General features: G+C 32.4%; 2 protein-coding genes across 2 annotated transcripts in view; one reads left to right on the plus strand and one right to left on the minus strand.

Annotated features, from left to right (window-relative positions):
- Nucleotides 1-16,265, plus strand: part of LOC119679929 (autophagy-related protein 16) — a gene marked incomplete in the record, with an annotated part of 196,052 nt that overhangs the window by 124,790 nt on the left and 54,997 nt on the right.
- LOC119679928 overlaps nucleotides 1-16,265 on the minus strand; it is a 91,382-nt gene that overhangs the window by 31,747 nt on the left and 43,370 nt on the right. Inside the window, exons 3-5 of the mRNA XM_038092521.1 lie at nucleotides 14,608-15,368; nucleotides 11,436-11,596; nucleotides 9,310-9,511 (exon numbers count right to left, since the gene is read on the minus strand). Coding sequence (XP_037948449.1) covers nucleotides 9,310-9,511; nucleotides 11,436-11,596; nucleotides 14,608-15,320 — 1,076 coding nt within the window. The 5' untranslated portion in view covers nucleotides 15,321-15,368. The remainder of the gene's footprint in view (nucleotides 1-9,309; nucleotides 9,512-11,435; nucleotides 11,597-14,607; nucleotides 15,369-16,265) is intronic.

A 16,265-nucleotide genomic window follows, 5' to 3' on the forward strand; every position in this document is an offset into this window, starting at 1 on the left:
CTTCCGTCAGAATGTATAATTCTATAAATAAATCAGCTAAAAACTTACGTGCTGTTAATACAGTTTAATGTATTGCATTGCAATAAATTATTTCATAATTGCATTTATCTTAAGTAAAAATTATTAATACTAGAGCTCAGATACCGCTAACTCGTATTAATGCGGGCGTTAAAAATCCGTACCGCTTCACGTTCAATGGCACAATCACTTCATGTTAACACGAATACGTTCGCGTCTAATTTGAATTTAATTATAAATTATTAAAAGCGAACTGAAGTGAGTCATTGCGTTCCAATGATCGCAATGAAGTACATGGGAACGGCGGTTAAAGACTTTGCAGTCGCCTGCGAATCTCTTTAAATTTATTGACTATTGCTGTCCACGAAAAAGTAGCCGAGCTAACGGATACTGGTCATGGTTAATAAAGAAAATCGACTCCAAAAATTAAAAGAAAAAAAAAAAAAAACAAACAGCATTGCAGCAAAATTATAACGTGCAACTGAATAAGTAGCACATGCGCAATTGCAGCAACTGGACAGCGACTAAGAACAGGCACGCAACATGCAGCAGCCGCTGTAGAAGAAGATGCACTTCTGTAGACTGCGTCATTCTAGCGTTTACAATTGTTGCTGCGCTACCAAAAGTATTTCGTCGACTTTATCGGTTTTGAGTTATGATGGCGAAGATGATATTACCGCTTTGGCGTTGTTGCGGCAGTGTTTGAGTGTTGTTAAAATTCAAATGCATTTCAGCGAATGCGCCTACTTTTTTACATACGAGCGTGGCTGCTTTATGTACTGCGCATGTGCAACGCATTATCAGCAATCGTGATTTGTAATCCTGAGAAATATGTTGTTGATACAAATATTGCTACCAATATTATTTGAACGGAGTGGCGATGGCGATGTGCTGTGGTGTTATGTTGGTACACAATCTTGGAGAGATTCGTTATCGTTTCATTTTCATGCTTTCTGCTGGAGATCGCCAATGTGGCAAGGATGTCAGTTACGCTAGTGCGTTTCATTCTGGAATTTCAGTCGATCTGTTGCTGCTCTAATTGCCGCACGCTCTTCTAACAAATATAGTGTAGCTTCAGTTCTCTTACTAATGTTTGGTAGAAGATATTGGTAATTTATCTTACTTCCTAGAATTTTCGCACTAATTTATTGCATTTCCCATGTTTCGTTGTTGCGAAATTTAATTTAAAGTTTGCTGAGGAGGCATGGCTTGGATTTAATAGATAAGTGCAAATATTGACCAATTTCTGATATTAAGCTGTTGTACTTATTTTTTGTGGATTTAAGAATTAATTTAATAATATAGAGATGCTATTAGCAAAACAAAACATAAGTATAAAGGTAAAGTGTGGCACCATTAACCCTAAAAGGAATAAAATGAAACATTGTATGCTGTAATTGTTCTTCCGGCATAAAAATTTATCAGTAGCCACAATCAACCTCGATCCACCTCGATCCACCTTTTGAATTGTTTGAACTCGTATAAAAATTTGTCATGAGCTTTGGATTTACATCAACTTTTTTTTGTGCTTTTTTGAAACTGCATTTGCAACAAAAGTGCAATTTTATGCTTGTTGCCTAAAATCTGCTTCGATCTGCTTCGAGCTCATAAATTATCATTTACAATATGCGGCTTTTTTGTTGCTGTTGATTTTCTTGATAAGAAGTCATCAACAATAAGAATTTTTGGGTTGGCCACAAAATCGCTGACCATTTCATTTTTGCCATTGTTCTGCCAATCTTTTGCTGCAGGTTATTTTCAGTTGTGGTTGCTATGAAAGTTTTGAGGCATCCTTTAATTTTTTTGTCGATGAGGCGTTCCGTTCTGGTTTTGGTTTGGTCTGAGAAAAGTGACTGAATTTCGAAATTCCTTACAACGTTTTTATATTTTAATCTTTTGAGAAGTATTTATTCCTTCTTCCTTAATGACTTTTAAGGCGGTTGTGTAACAGTAATAAACAAAATCAGATTGTTAGTTGTTTACTCTTTTTTTAATTAAATTTAAAAATTTATTGTATTTAAAAAATGTACGAAACTTTCAAAAGACTATATTTAGTGAGTTTACTAAAGGTTTATTGTACCCTTTTGGATGATTTAAATCTTCTCCGTGTTATGTTTTTTTGCCATAAACAACAATTACAAAAAATGTAATCTTTGATTAATAAAAACAAAATTTTTGTACGTAAACTGAAGTTTTAGTATCAAAAATGTTCACTTAGATACAGTTAAAACGGGTTCAATAACCTTGTTTAAGTAAACATTTTCATCAACAGTACCATTTAAGAATATTTTAGGATATTGGAATAGTTAAAATAAATACTAATATGAATATGTCTTTTCACATGTAGTACAGTTAAGGTCACAAGTAGAGCAGTGGTATGGCAATGAATTTATATGATCTGATTGAGTTGGTCATTTATTCAATTAAATTAAAACTACATTGCCTTTGCATTACATTGATAGATCAAAAGCGACATTGCCTATATACTGTAAATCTTTAAGAACAAAGTAGAAGTATGTCAGCCTGGGATCGACAGTCTGGGCCTGCGCTATCGTTACTTCTATATCTGAGATCTGAAAAAAAAACTCCAGAACAACTGTAGAGTCACTGTCTAATTTTATCCAAATTCAGGCTTAAGTATATGTGCATGTCATTATTTAATTAACTTTATAGTATCTTCAATGTTGAAATTATTGAAATGCCTCTTGTTATCAACGTATCTGGGTGATTCTATAACGTCCAACCCTCTAACCAAAAATTAAAGAAAATTCGACTTGTTTTCACTTCTTCCTTCCTAAACATTATAGTCTTAGTTCTTAGTAGTATTGTTGGTGTGTGTAATCCACTTTTTTAAAGAATCAAATATGTTACAGTTGTTTATTTATTTGTAATATAAATCCACTCTAACAAGTATATATCAGTGAATTTTCGAATATAAAAAAAATGTTAATTTTGAAATTAACGTTGGTTCCTTGGTGTTGTTGTTTTGATGGATGTATGAATGCATATTTGCAAAATAAAAGTCAATGGATTTGGAAAAGTCAAAAATAACAAATTAAAATTTCTCACTTCATTGCTACCAAATCAACTGAGTATAAAAATGACTTCTAATTTTGTAATCGTCTCATTTAATCATCTTTAATCGCATCTTACTTTGATGTCACTGAAATGAATAAATATTACATTTCTGTGTATCTCTTTAATATATATACTCGTAATATATTAACTCATACATTATATTTAGTGTCATATTTCAATTGTTTCAATTCTTTCAGCTTCTGGCACTTCCACCTGTCAAATCTAGAAGTTATTTACATTTTTCTTTACTAGTCTTTAAGAAGTGAAAATATTGGTCGCTTAACGAGGTGGCTTGAACTTCTCTTAACAGACTTAAGTAATTTACTTTCAAATCTGTAATACATTTATTTATAAGGCAGATCATGCTGGGTACATAAACATTTCTGAAATGCAGTAAAGAACAACTTATTTTTTATCCATTCAGCATTCCTTAGTCAATGGATTTGAGTTGCTCATTCTAACTTGACAGTGTTTTCCTGTTACTATTTTTAACTTAAAAGCGCCATTTAGACAGGATATAAAGTAAGTGTCTAAAAAGGAAATATGAACACATAGTTTTTTATCTCATTTGCTTATTGTGTCTTGAGTAACAAATAATAGCATCTTTTATGTTTGAATGTCTAGCCTCTGTTTAATGGGTTAAGTTACTTAAAGTTTGAGCAAGATTCTTACTATCTGATTTAAATCGTTTTTTATTAAAAATTTTTATTGAATTTACTGCCTTCAAAGCATTGCAAAATTATTTAATTTTGCTCCCATAATCCACTCTATTTTTACATCTGCCCTCTTCAGCATAACATTGAAATTTTATCCTTTATATTCTTATACACTAAAAGTCTAGATGAGTACAAATAGATTGTAAAATAGGAAAATATATTTTTGCTTCAATTTATTGCAATATTTATGAGTATCTCATTTATTTTGTATTGAATTTATCTTTCAATTGGCACTTGAAACCAGAAGCGAACCGCACCGAACCGAACCAGAGCTTGTTGAAGCTTTAAAATAGTTCATCTTGGTTTGGTATTGATCTTCTTGGATACATAAACTGCTTTTTGTTTTGTTCGCAACATTTTAATAGCACTGCCACAAGTGGCATTTATGTTACTGTTGGAAGGTGTTACTGTATGCAACACAGTAGCAGCAAATAACTACAATTTGTTCGCTAAAGCGGGTTTTCAACAAAATTAGTTAATCACGGTAGCAAATTCGAGAATGGAATAATAAAATTATGCAAGAATGTTGGGAAAAGCAGTTAAAAAATAAAAAATAAAAAATAAAAAGCAAAATGACTCCAAATAAATCATTCTTCAACATAATCCAAAAAAAAATCTATAACATTCAAGAAATATTAAGCAATGTAAAAAGTATTCGCGGTTCTTCCCATCACTGGGTGGTGTCAGTACCCATATATCTGGCAACAATAAACAGATTATGTCAAACACACACGGTTTTGAAAGGTGACATTTCGGACTACTTTGTTTTGTGAAGATAATTGTGTAAATTATGACTCGTGTTAAAAGCCAATGGAATTTTCAAACTCGTGAACTTAGACCCACACGCAAGCTGTCACGAGGTAGCGGAGACATTGAACATTTAAATAGAGTACTATATAAATCAACGCAAAGAAATTTGATTGACCTAGTTGCCATCACTAAAACGCTGCTGAATCGCAATGAAAAGAAATCATTTTTAAAGATAATCATTGTGATGAAAATTGGATTAAATATTATAATATTTAGCGCACACAATAATGGTTTCAAACCTTTATCAACGGAAATAAGATTAAGTATTTTATGCAATTGGAAGCGAATTGTCTATTATGAGCTACTCCAGTCTGGTACAATGGTTAGTTCGATACTCTACTGTTCATAACTCTTGATAGAAACAGTCAAGAACAAGCGAGCAGAATTGGTTAACGTAAAAGGATTTGTGTTCCATCATGATATGGCCAGACTACATAAATCTTTGACAACCCGCAACAATTTGACAGGATTTGGTCTAAAAGCTTTGATGCATCAACGAACCTTTATATTATTAATGAATGTTTTTTGAAATTTTAAATCTATACGAAATTAGTGTAAAAGGTTTTGAAATATTTAATTTTTCTGTCTAATTTCTATGCGAACAGAATTGAAGAAATTAAATTTATTTATGTTCTTTATTAGTATACCTATTGGGTTCTAATTTCAGTTGTACTAATTTTAATATAATTATAGTGAATAAACATAAGATAACAATATATGTATATTGGGTGCTTTTAAATCTAAAATCTTAGGACTTAATTCAGATACTCAGCATAGTCATTAATTTTACAAAGGGTTCGTTGACAGTTACTGTCGGTTAGAAAAACAAGCCGAGGGATTGAATATATTACATTTAACAACTTTTCATTGGCTGAAAATTGAAAATTTACAGATGTCATAAGTTCAATGTATATTAAACATTTGAAAAACTCACTTTCTGTAGGAACTCAGACAGTTACGGAAAATACACACCATTCCTCCCCCTAAACTCTCATTTCATTTAATGTTCGAATTAATTTTAAACTACCTATAGCTTAACAACAATAACAACAACACCATTCTCCAACAGGGGTAGGGATCACCCTATAAACCGAACTTAACAAAAAAACTAACTGTGAAAAGGCAATTATTTAATATACAAAATCGTGTGTGTGCTTTATATAAATTTTTCTATAAATTTCCAAATTCAGCAAATTAGCATGAAGCTTATATTGCTTAACTGTTAAAATTAACGCGTTTTTCTTAAATCCACATTCTGGAAAGTACTTTTTCCAATTCTATGTAATAGAGTTTTTATCTTCATAATCAAAGGTCACAGAACGAAATAAATCTCTGAGTTGGAATTGCTTTTGCTTTAAGTTGATTACCCATTTTAGCTTTTTAACCTAGAATCAAACTCAATTTATGTAGTATTTCTGCCATACAAATAATTTGCAACATAACATATGCACTAAGCAATAATTTATCTGTTGCAACAACAAAGGCAAAACACCTACAAGGCATAAGCAGGAGTTCTATTGGAATAGAAAAAAAAAAAAATAAGAAACAAAAAAAACTGCATTGAAAAAACTGTTAATGCAACAAATTATGGCTTTATTACTACACAAATTATTCGAAAAGAATTGCATTCTGAGTGCATTTGTTAAGAGCGCGATGCTACCGCAGAAATACAGAAATAGACAGAGAAATGCAGAAATGTAGCACTTAAAATCAATTGAAATTGCGAAATCAAAGTAACAGTCCAACAGTGCAATCCTGATATATGGGAGGAGGTGCATTCCAGCCTAATGCTGAATGTTATTTAAAACTAATTTATTTCAACAAGCAAATCGAAAGCAACAGAACCATTAAAAATAAATTCGAGCAGTTCGGCACACTCAAATAATCAGAAATAAGACCTGAAGCGGTCAGTTGTGGACATAGAAACATACAATCCCCTTATAGGCACAGTTATCATTAAACACCTCGATTTGATGCAATCAACTGCATTACCAAATACCGATAGCGATCGCCGCAGCTAATAAAAGCCTTGCCAGCGAGCAAACCTAGTAGCTTCAAAACACATTAACAATGGCCAATAGAAGAAATGGTTAAAATGGCTAAATGAGAAAAGAATACGAAATCGGCAACAATTGCCGCTGTTGTTGTTGTTATTGTTGTAATTTTTCTAATATGCAAGCAAGCACACACAATTTAGGCGTGCTCTCCTCCTTCCAACCTTGTTGCACTGTTGTAATAGCAAAAAATATATAGGCCAACTAAAAGGTTACCGATTGCAGCCGTGCTTCTCAAGGTGGTTCGTAGTGGCTTACACAATGATATTCCGCCAACGCATTTATTGAGTTGCCATTCCTGTGTTTGAAAATCAAATCAGTGGAAAAAATATTTAAAAAAAATAAAATAAAATAAAATAAAATGTTGTAATGGAAATAACTGTTCTTGTGGCTTGCTGCTCCTGTCGCTGGAATTGACTTTTGCGTACTGTACAATGTATCATGCTGCACGCGGCATCCAACATCCATCGACAGCTTCTATCGGCTACATTTTGCTACCAAACTCCATTTAAAAAAGCTTCGCGCTTTCAATCGATTGCATATTATCAGCAATTTTATTATAAATCGACTGAAATGATTTATTGAATTTTTTTAGCAGCCGTAATACAATGGCTTACCGCGGTGGGTGAAGAAGTGCGAATTGGCTTTAACGTATTTGAATAGCCTTGCCAGAAAAAAACTTATAAAACGACCGTTAACTGCACAATTGCTGCATTATTGGATTGGTAAAAGAGTATAATCCCAGAAATATTGATGCGATCACAGTCATAGAAATGCACAGTTTGATTAAAAGAAGAATTTTATGTATATGTACGACTACTTTAAATACAATATTATAGATTTAATGAATTCTATAGGTCTTCTAATATATCAACAGTAGAACGTCGCTACGATCTTTTTAGAAATTAAAGATATATGAAGAGAACAGTTTATGATTCTTCCAAACTTTATATGCATGCAACTCAAAATTTAGGTTGATTTTGCTACTGCTTTCGTTATTATACCTAATCAGGTAGATAGGTTGGCGAAGTCTAAGAAGGTCGATTTTTCTTGTTTACCTCTAAAGCACTTTATATTTCTGTAATTCTTTGTAATTTATGGGAGAAGCCAGTTGTCTTGCTGAATGTTAGTATTAAACTTATTTCTAAACTGGAGATGTTACGGATTCATTTACGTAATAGCGTGTTTATATGCTATAGTCTTGCCATTTATATATATCTAAATTGTGTCGAAACCTATTTTAGTGCATGCTTCCACATACTAGAATTATGATTTGCAGAAGTTGTGATGGGGTTCTATAGTTTAGCCCATGAGTATCGACATTATTTTATAAATTTCCATTTTATTTCCTCTCATTAAGTTTAGAACTAGATAAGGTGTTATATTGTTCTTAACCTCGATGCTTTAATAAGATTTGACCAATTCTTGTTGATTTGTGTTAGAAAGTCATAATGAATTTATTTGTGCCCAGTAGAATTTTGAGTTCATTTTGTAGATTGAAATTGGTATGTGATATTTATCATTTTTAAGATATTTAGGGAGTTTTGACTGTGGGTTTTTTGTAGCAGATTTTTTTCTTTGCTAATATCGGTTGATAATAAAAATGTGTCCTATATAATTTGTTTTTTTTTTATTTACTTGTATAAGTAATCACTTCCTGTTTGTATATACCCGCAATTCACATTAACTTCTACTGAAACTTCTACTAACAAAAAACATGATTTTATTAAACATAAAGAACAAATTTAATATGAACTAATTGATAAGATGTTTTTACTGCAAAAAATCATCTGAGGAAATCGATTACGTGATCAATTTCTTAAACCAGTTTCCAATGGCGGTACTTGACTCGATATAATTAAATTATGAATTGCATAATATTTTTTTGCATCGAGTTTAAATTACGCATAAATGCATGCAACATGATATGCGAAAAGGAAGAATTTAGATTTCAGAAACAACATAAACAACAGACACATTTCCTTGACCGATCAAATAATTGTCACAAACCGCGCAGACTTCAAGAACCTGCATCTCTTCCTGTCGTACCCAGAAACCAACTCAACTCACAGACACGTTTACCACGATATGAGAGTTGAATTTTAATTTGCATGCTGCCGTCGAAACGCTTCAGAAGTAATCATAACAGTACACGTACTACTTTGTAGCTTCTTTTACATTATCTTATCGACAAGGCAAAGAGCTCTTAACTATGTCAGTCAACATGTTTTCATATCTTAATCACAGGAAATTTGCGGTTCTCACCAACTCCAATGCTAATTTGATGGCAGGCAAAAAATTCAAATGCAGTGCAAAGCCTACGAATGAAAGGTTAAAATCTTAATGAAATCTCAGTGAGGCACGCAGGTGATTAAATGCTATCGACAGTGGATTTCTTGTACAACAACACTTTAGCACAGTAATTGCTGTTATCACGTTAATAGGTGAGAAGGTGTTCAACTAGGAATTTTGCGCCTTCATGAGGAAAGCACTAAGAAGTGTATCTGCGTATCTGCACATTTAAACGATATTTTTTTAACAGCATTTCAAAATAGTTTCTTTGTTTTAATGGAGAGTCCACATATTGATCAACACAATTACAGCAGAATTTTGCTTTGATTTTTTTCACTTACCGGCATGTGAATTCATTTTCTCCTAAGCACAATTCCAAGCAATCACGTCTCGATGTCACTGGCAGGCTGCGTCTTGCATGTCCATTCAACTTGTAGCCCTGCACACGATCCACACACCAGGCACGTGCGCATGGACGTACCCCCAGACATGTTTTCTGCGCATAAATGGTGAAGACTGGGAATTGAGATTTCGTCAGTGCACCTGTACGATGAAGATATTTGAAATATTTATTTATTAAATATTATTTTGATACGATATAAAGTATTATGAAATATTATTAAAATTGTATCTTATAAATCAAAATTACTTTGTATCTGCCAAAGTTCGAATGCGAAATGAAAATTTATTATTGTTTAATGGCAAAAATTACTACTGCGGCTACTGTTTGTCCGGGAAGGTACGAAGGCACAAAGGCAAATGCCCAGCTAAAAGCGAACAGAAAAATGGAGCTAACAACTTAGCAGTCTGACTAATTCTATGTTAGCTTCATTAGAGGTGTTGTTAGTCTTTAGACATGGAAAAAACCGTTCGCAACTACAAATTAAAATGTTTTTCGGCAACGAGCTTTCAATTAATTTTAATTCACGCTGCGCCCAAATTTTTTGTGCTGTTTGGATTGCTAGAAGCTTAGCTTAACGCGTAAATTAGCTGAAATTCGTTTTGCCAATTCATTGGGAATTGAAGTCCCAGTCTTCTCAACTTTTGCGTATAAGTATAAGTCATTGAAGCAACAAAAATATTTATTTCATGGCATGAATTGTAACACCTCAAGTTATTTTAAGGCACTTTGCTTTTGTTGCTCATCAAAATTCATCTTATTATTTTATAATGATTTTCGATTAACTTCAACTATTTTTATGGGTTTGTAGTGTATATGAACTTGAATTTATTGTTATTCTGAATATCTGATGTATATAAAATATCGCTAAGAAAAGTGTAATACATTAAGTAATTTATACTTGTTTACGTAGGTATAGTATGTTATAAATTTAATTTACATTAAAATTTAAGATATACCTTCTGCTCTAAAAGTATCCGGATTTTGTTGTTTGTTAATTACTCCTTGAGTAATAGACCTCTTTCAAAAATTTTTTTGTTATGTTGGTACACCCTTTCTTGACATATGGTACAAATTTGGGCGCCATCTGTCAATTAATTTGTTTACAACAGCTGTTAATGTAAGACTACCTGAAGTGCATTTATCGACACGACACTTTATTTATCGACTAAATGCCATACCTGCACGGGCCTACGAAAAGTGTATGGAAGATTGGGTTAAGCGTTGGCATATGTGTATCGCTTCAGAAAGAGCATATTTTGAAGGAGATAAAATAAATTTGGAATAAAACTTAAATTTGTGTGTTTTATTAACAAAATCCGTGTACTTTTTGAGCTGGAGGTAACACAAATAGTGTTATAAGGTACAAAAGTTCATTTCTAATAATTATTATTCAATAAAATTTGTACTATCCATCATTTGTACTATCCAAATAATGGATAGTACATCATCGCCTGTAGCATTAAAGAAAGCACCATTTACCTTGCTTACTTTAAATGGAGTATTAATTCGTATATCTTTCTTATTTTATTCATTTTTTTACTGAATGAGTACCCTCTTTATATATTGGAAATAATTTTCTTCCTATGTGATCTTGCGTGTCATTAGTATTTAAATATATCATATTCTCTTTTATGAAAATAGCCGGTTTATCAACCACAATTCTATTTTTATACAAAAGATACACTTAACTGTATTATGTTGGACTATTATATTTTCATTCAAGAGCTGATGCAAGAATAATGCAAGAATATTTTGATATCTTAACTGAAAAATATTGTCAACACATATTTCAATCAACAATTCATCCACAAATATGCGTATGCGTCTGAATAATACCGCTGTGCATTTATAATTATTCATTAAGACCTATTAGCCACTGTAGCCTATATAATAATATTAAGTGAATTCCTCATAATCTGTGCTGCCCATGAGGCATGTAATTGCAGACATTCTCTGCTGTACTTGTAGCTACGGCTACAGCTCATTTTCGAAATATCTTTAAATAATTATGTCTTCGTTAGCTGTCTTAACCTATAACTAATATTTAATGTAAACAAAACCAACCTGGTAATTTATCTGCATTTGCTGAGAATAGCACACATAAGCCAGTTTCATAATTAACCGCATGACAAGTTTCATTGCTCTGACATGCCTCCAAACAATCAGTCAACATCAGAGTGCCTGGCAACGAGTCCAACAGCTTACCCGGTGCTGAGAAAACATATCTGCAATGAGATGAATAAACATAAATTGAACATTATTTGCTGAGGAATAAATCTGTAAGATACGTGTTAGCTGCCTCTTTGCCTCTATGCCTCTACTTCTTAACTCCTAATTTAGTTATTCTTATATACATATATATTTTTTTTTGCGCTGTAATGCATAATTAAAGTAAATTTAATTTGTGTAATTGTAACTTCGTTTGTTGAGTTATGATTGATAATGTCGTGGCTGTGAGTTGTGGTTACTTGTATGCTCTTTCAGCAGTTGTCTTTGGACAACTGTTGGTCTCTGGTATTTGGGATGTTCTAAGTATAATTAATAAAATAACTGCACAGCATTACATGACGAACTGAAATTGCAATTGCCTGTGTGGTCTACATAATCTTCAGGAAACAAACGGTAAATACATTAAATTCTTATTAAGTAAAAGCTGTACTTCTATCATTTAATTAGTCAATGTCAATATTAATGGGTCCGCTATGAAGGAGTAGGATGAAGTACATTTCCTTTCAGATAAAGCTAGTTGATTTTGAATTAGCTACTTTATTATTTTTCTGGTTTTTCATTAGAAATAGTTTACACCGATTTCTGTTTCTGAGTAGATAAAAAGTTATATTATATTTGAGAAAGGATAGGAAGCCAGTTTAAGTTGTGTATTTGTTGTTATAAAATATAACATAATGAAATGTAACATATGAAATATAAATATATAAAAATATTTATCTCTTAAAATTTGTTGTAAAAATATTCTTAACTATTTTTTTATCTTCTTCTTGCAGGTAAGCTCCAAATCCAAAACTAACATTTTGTTATTGGTAATGGCTACATGGCTACATGGCGAAGTTACTGTAGCCATAATGTGTACTCATAAATTAGATGTAACTAGTTTTCTTACGTATATGGTAAAGTATGCATTTGTATCTCTATAATGTAAGTGGACATAGTGCTACTCCATTACGGATTTGCAATTTGTCCTTTTAGCACATACACGCAACTATTTTCGTCAAAGTATTTAAAACTTGTGTTGCAGCATCATTGCAGCAACATATGTTGTGAGTTTTTATGACTCCTAAGGGATTGTAGGCTGTCGCTTAGTAGAAAAGAGTTATTGCTGCAATTTCTGCGAATCGACTTTTTATTGAAGTGAAATAACTTTATGATTGCAGATTGCAAAAAAGTGTTAAAAGATACTTTCATTGTAAGTGGAAAAAATCTGTGTAATAAAGCAAAGAGATGGCTTTTATAATTTATGTCGATCATAACAAATTTTATTTAAAATAATCGTCTGTGTATATCAGTATATCGTATTAAAATAGTATTAGCAGATAGGAAGTCTGTTAAAGAGAATTTCTATTTTTTCTAAATAGATTTTTTAACTACTATCTTCTCTCAAACTATACTATTCTTTCCCTACCTTTGCAAGTCATTTGATTTGACATTTGACAAAAATTTTATTTATAAAATTAAAATAAAAATAATTTTGAGTTCGTTCTGATTATGTTCATCTTTTCTGCTCTTCTCCTTTAATTTTAATGCATATCATCTCCATTATGGGCTTTATTATTAAAACTTTAATGCTATTATCATTGTGGCAGCGATTGTAATGCCGCTAATAATGCCACTTCTCTATTGAGAGCAGATTTTGTTTTTATTTATTTGGTGCCTTCCAGCTGCCACGTAGCTTTTGCATGCCTTGTTCGGCACTTGGCAAGCTGCACAGAAGTTATAAAAATAGTTCTTTAATTCTTTAGAAAACATCGGATAATTAGTATTACCTTTTTGGTCGCTTGCTTTAGATTACCAGTTTATGATGTGTATTAGCTTTGCATGCTTGCCGAGATACGTGCGAATATGTTTGCTCTAATTTACATTCAACTTATGTTAACTAAGATAGATTATGGATGAAGTTGAATGTTCACTTGATTGGAAATTGTAGAGGATTTGTAGAGAAGCTCCTTCCATGCACAGAGAACAAGACTGCTAATTGTAATTGAAAATGGTTTTGCGAATGTGTATCTTAAATTGAACAGCAACCGAGTTGCTTTAGCATGTTTAGCACCTTTTTTTTAATAGGGTTTTTGTGCTTTTTAGTTGAGTTCTTTTCTTGATATACTCGTATATACATTTATTACCAGTTGAAATTACCAACAAATATGCTTTGCAAAATTTAATGGTTCACATCATATCATAGAAGCAGTAGCAGTAAAGTAAATACTCTATTCAACACTCCATTAAAAACTTTAAAATTTAATCTGGATATATACAAATAAGTGAATGAAGAAATAAAAGCCAAAATTTCGACATCCTTTATTTTTACAATCAATTTTTAAATACTAAGGTCCTGAGATATTTTATTTCTTTATTTGAGATTTAGATTAGATGAATTTAAATTTATTTCGATTTTGAGCTACGGTTGTTGATCTACGGCATGTTGTTTCTAACTTGCAGCATAATATTGTATTTCGTTGCTCGTACCTAGCACTTGATCTGATCTGCACTAAAAAAATACATACATTTTTAAGAATATCTTTATTTAGGGATGCTAATGCTCAAGCTGTTGTAATATGTATTTGATTGCAATGTAGATTGTAGAGTAGCGCACTGTTGATAACTCTATTGCCGAAAATATCGTTTTGTTTATTTTACCTTCATGTTTTGTATGCAATGTGTTGACATAAAAAATATGATGTTCTTAGGTTGCTGATGATGATGAAAATTGTTGAACTAATATTTGCTTAAGCAAAATATAATGACAAAACTAATAATAGCAGCAGCAGCAACAACATAAACAGCAACTCACCTAGTATTATTATCGCTTAGTGCATTATACTTGTCTGGTATTTAAACTATAAATTAAAGTGAAAAATAAACACAGAAACAGAAAAACTATAAAAATCCTCATTGGCAGAGACCCCACACTGCTCAGGCATAGAGAATGAAGCGAATTCAGTTTAATGGTGTAATGGTTGTATCAGTACTGTGTGTATGTATTTACCTTAATTAACACACTTACCCTGTTATAATTTCGAATCCAACCAGATCCGTTTCACATTCATCAACACCAATGCCGTCGACTGTACTCGACGAACTATCATCGTGTTCCAAATCATGAATATCAATGCCTGTTGGCGTTTCTTTTTCTTCCTTCAGTAATTTATTCTCGAATGTTATAGCGTCGGCGGCAGGCTTTACAGCTCCTGTAGCGCCTATTTCACCGGCTGTTGCAGATGCAGAAACCGATGTTGATGTTGATGGCGATGACGATGACGATGATGATAATGATGATGCAGCATTTATTGTTTGCTCCTTTTTAAGTGCCGACGCCGCTGTATCAATGAAATTCTTTGTCTCTGTGCCTGTAAGTGCAGCAACAGCAGCGGCTACCCCAGCGACATTCGGTGATTGATCAGGCCTAAGTGGCTCAGATTTAATATTATCAGCATCAGCGAGTGCTGTTGCCGCAAGTGGCAATGATTGTGGCAGTAGCGGGGCTGAGGTAGCTGCTGTTGCTGATGTTTGCTGAGTTTGTTGTAAGTTTTCAAAGCTCGCAGCTGAAGCTGAACTGTCGCCATTAGCCTCTGAAACAGTAGCTGCTGCATCGATACGAGAACGTCGTAGAGCACTTGTTGTTGCAATTGTATTGCTAAAAAACAGAAGCAGCAAATAGACTAGCGCTGCGGGTATATGTGGCATCTTGCGTATTGTGTTACTGCAGTTCTTTCGCATTGTTGTTGCTGCTGGATATCAATTTTTAATTTCCCTTCGTATGCCTGCCTGCAAAAAACAGAAATTACCAAGTAAAGTTAAAAAATGTGTAGATTAGGTTCAGCTACAAAAATTAAAAACAAAAATAGTTTTTTAAATTGTTGCTTTTATTGCTATTGTTGGTTGTGGCTTGTTGCTATAAAATAGGCGTTTTAAACGCCCTTAGGCTTCACTTTTGAAAACTTAATTTCATAACTGAAATCTTTAGGCTAAATTTGCTTTTACTTTAAGCTTTTAATTTGTTAACCGCCATACTCTAAATGAACTGCTTACGAGCTACCGTAGACGATATGTGGCTGATACCCCGAGTATGTGGCCATATTATTACAGTCGGTCAGCCTATTAAGTTGCACAGTGTGAGCTTGAATTCTTGTTTCACAATTTGCCTGATCTTTAAGATATTTTATGTTTATATCTCAATTAAGATGCTTTTTTTTTATTGAGTCTAAATTCATTTTGGTATTTTAGTGATTTTATTAAAAATATAATTAACAATTTTATTTTACCAAAGCTGGCTACAAAGTTGGTTACAAATAGTGAAATAACGTAAAAATGCGATTGAAATGTTTGATTGAGGAACTGAAATCGTAAAAAGTGTATCGAACTTTAACCTAAATATTTTTCTAAAGAAATAGACTCGACTTCAAATAAGTATTTACTTACAGTAAATCGTTTTTAGTATTACAACTATTTTAGTAAATGAAATTAACGCTGTTATTAGTTTTAAAAAGTAACAGCTAAACACAAGGAAAGTATTTCAAATAATTTTTCTTTTAATTGAAAATTTATTAGCTGGCTGTAAACATATTTTTAATAAATTAAAATATATAGTATGAATGTATAAAGTCATAAAGTCCTATGCGTCTGTCTTGTTCAATTGGAAGGATTTTTACATCGCTTATAAGT

This window comes from Teleopsis dalmanni, chromosome 2 (genome assembly GCF_002237135.1).
Source record: "Teleopsis dalmanni isolate 2A chromosome 2, ASM223713v2, whole genome shotgun sequence".
In the NCBI taxonomy this organism is placed as follows: Eukaryota; Metazoa; Arthropoda; class Insecta; order Diptera; family Diopsidae; genus Teleopsis; species Teleopsis dalmanni.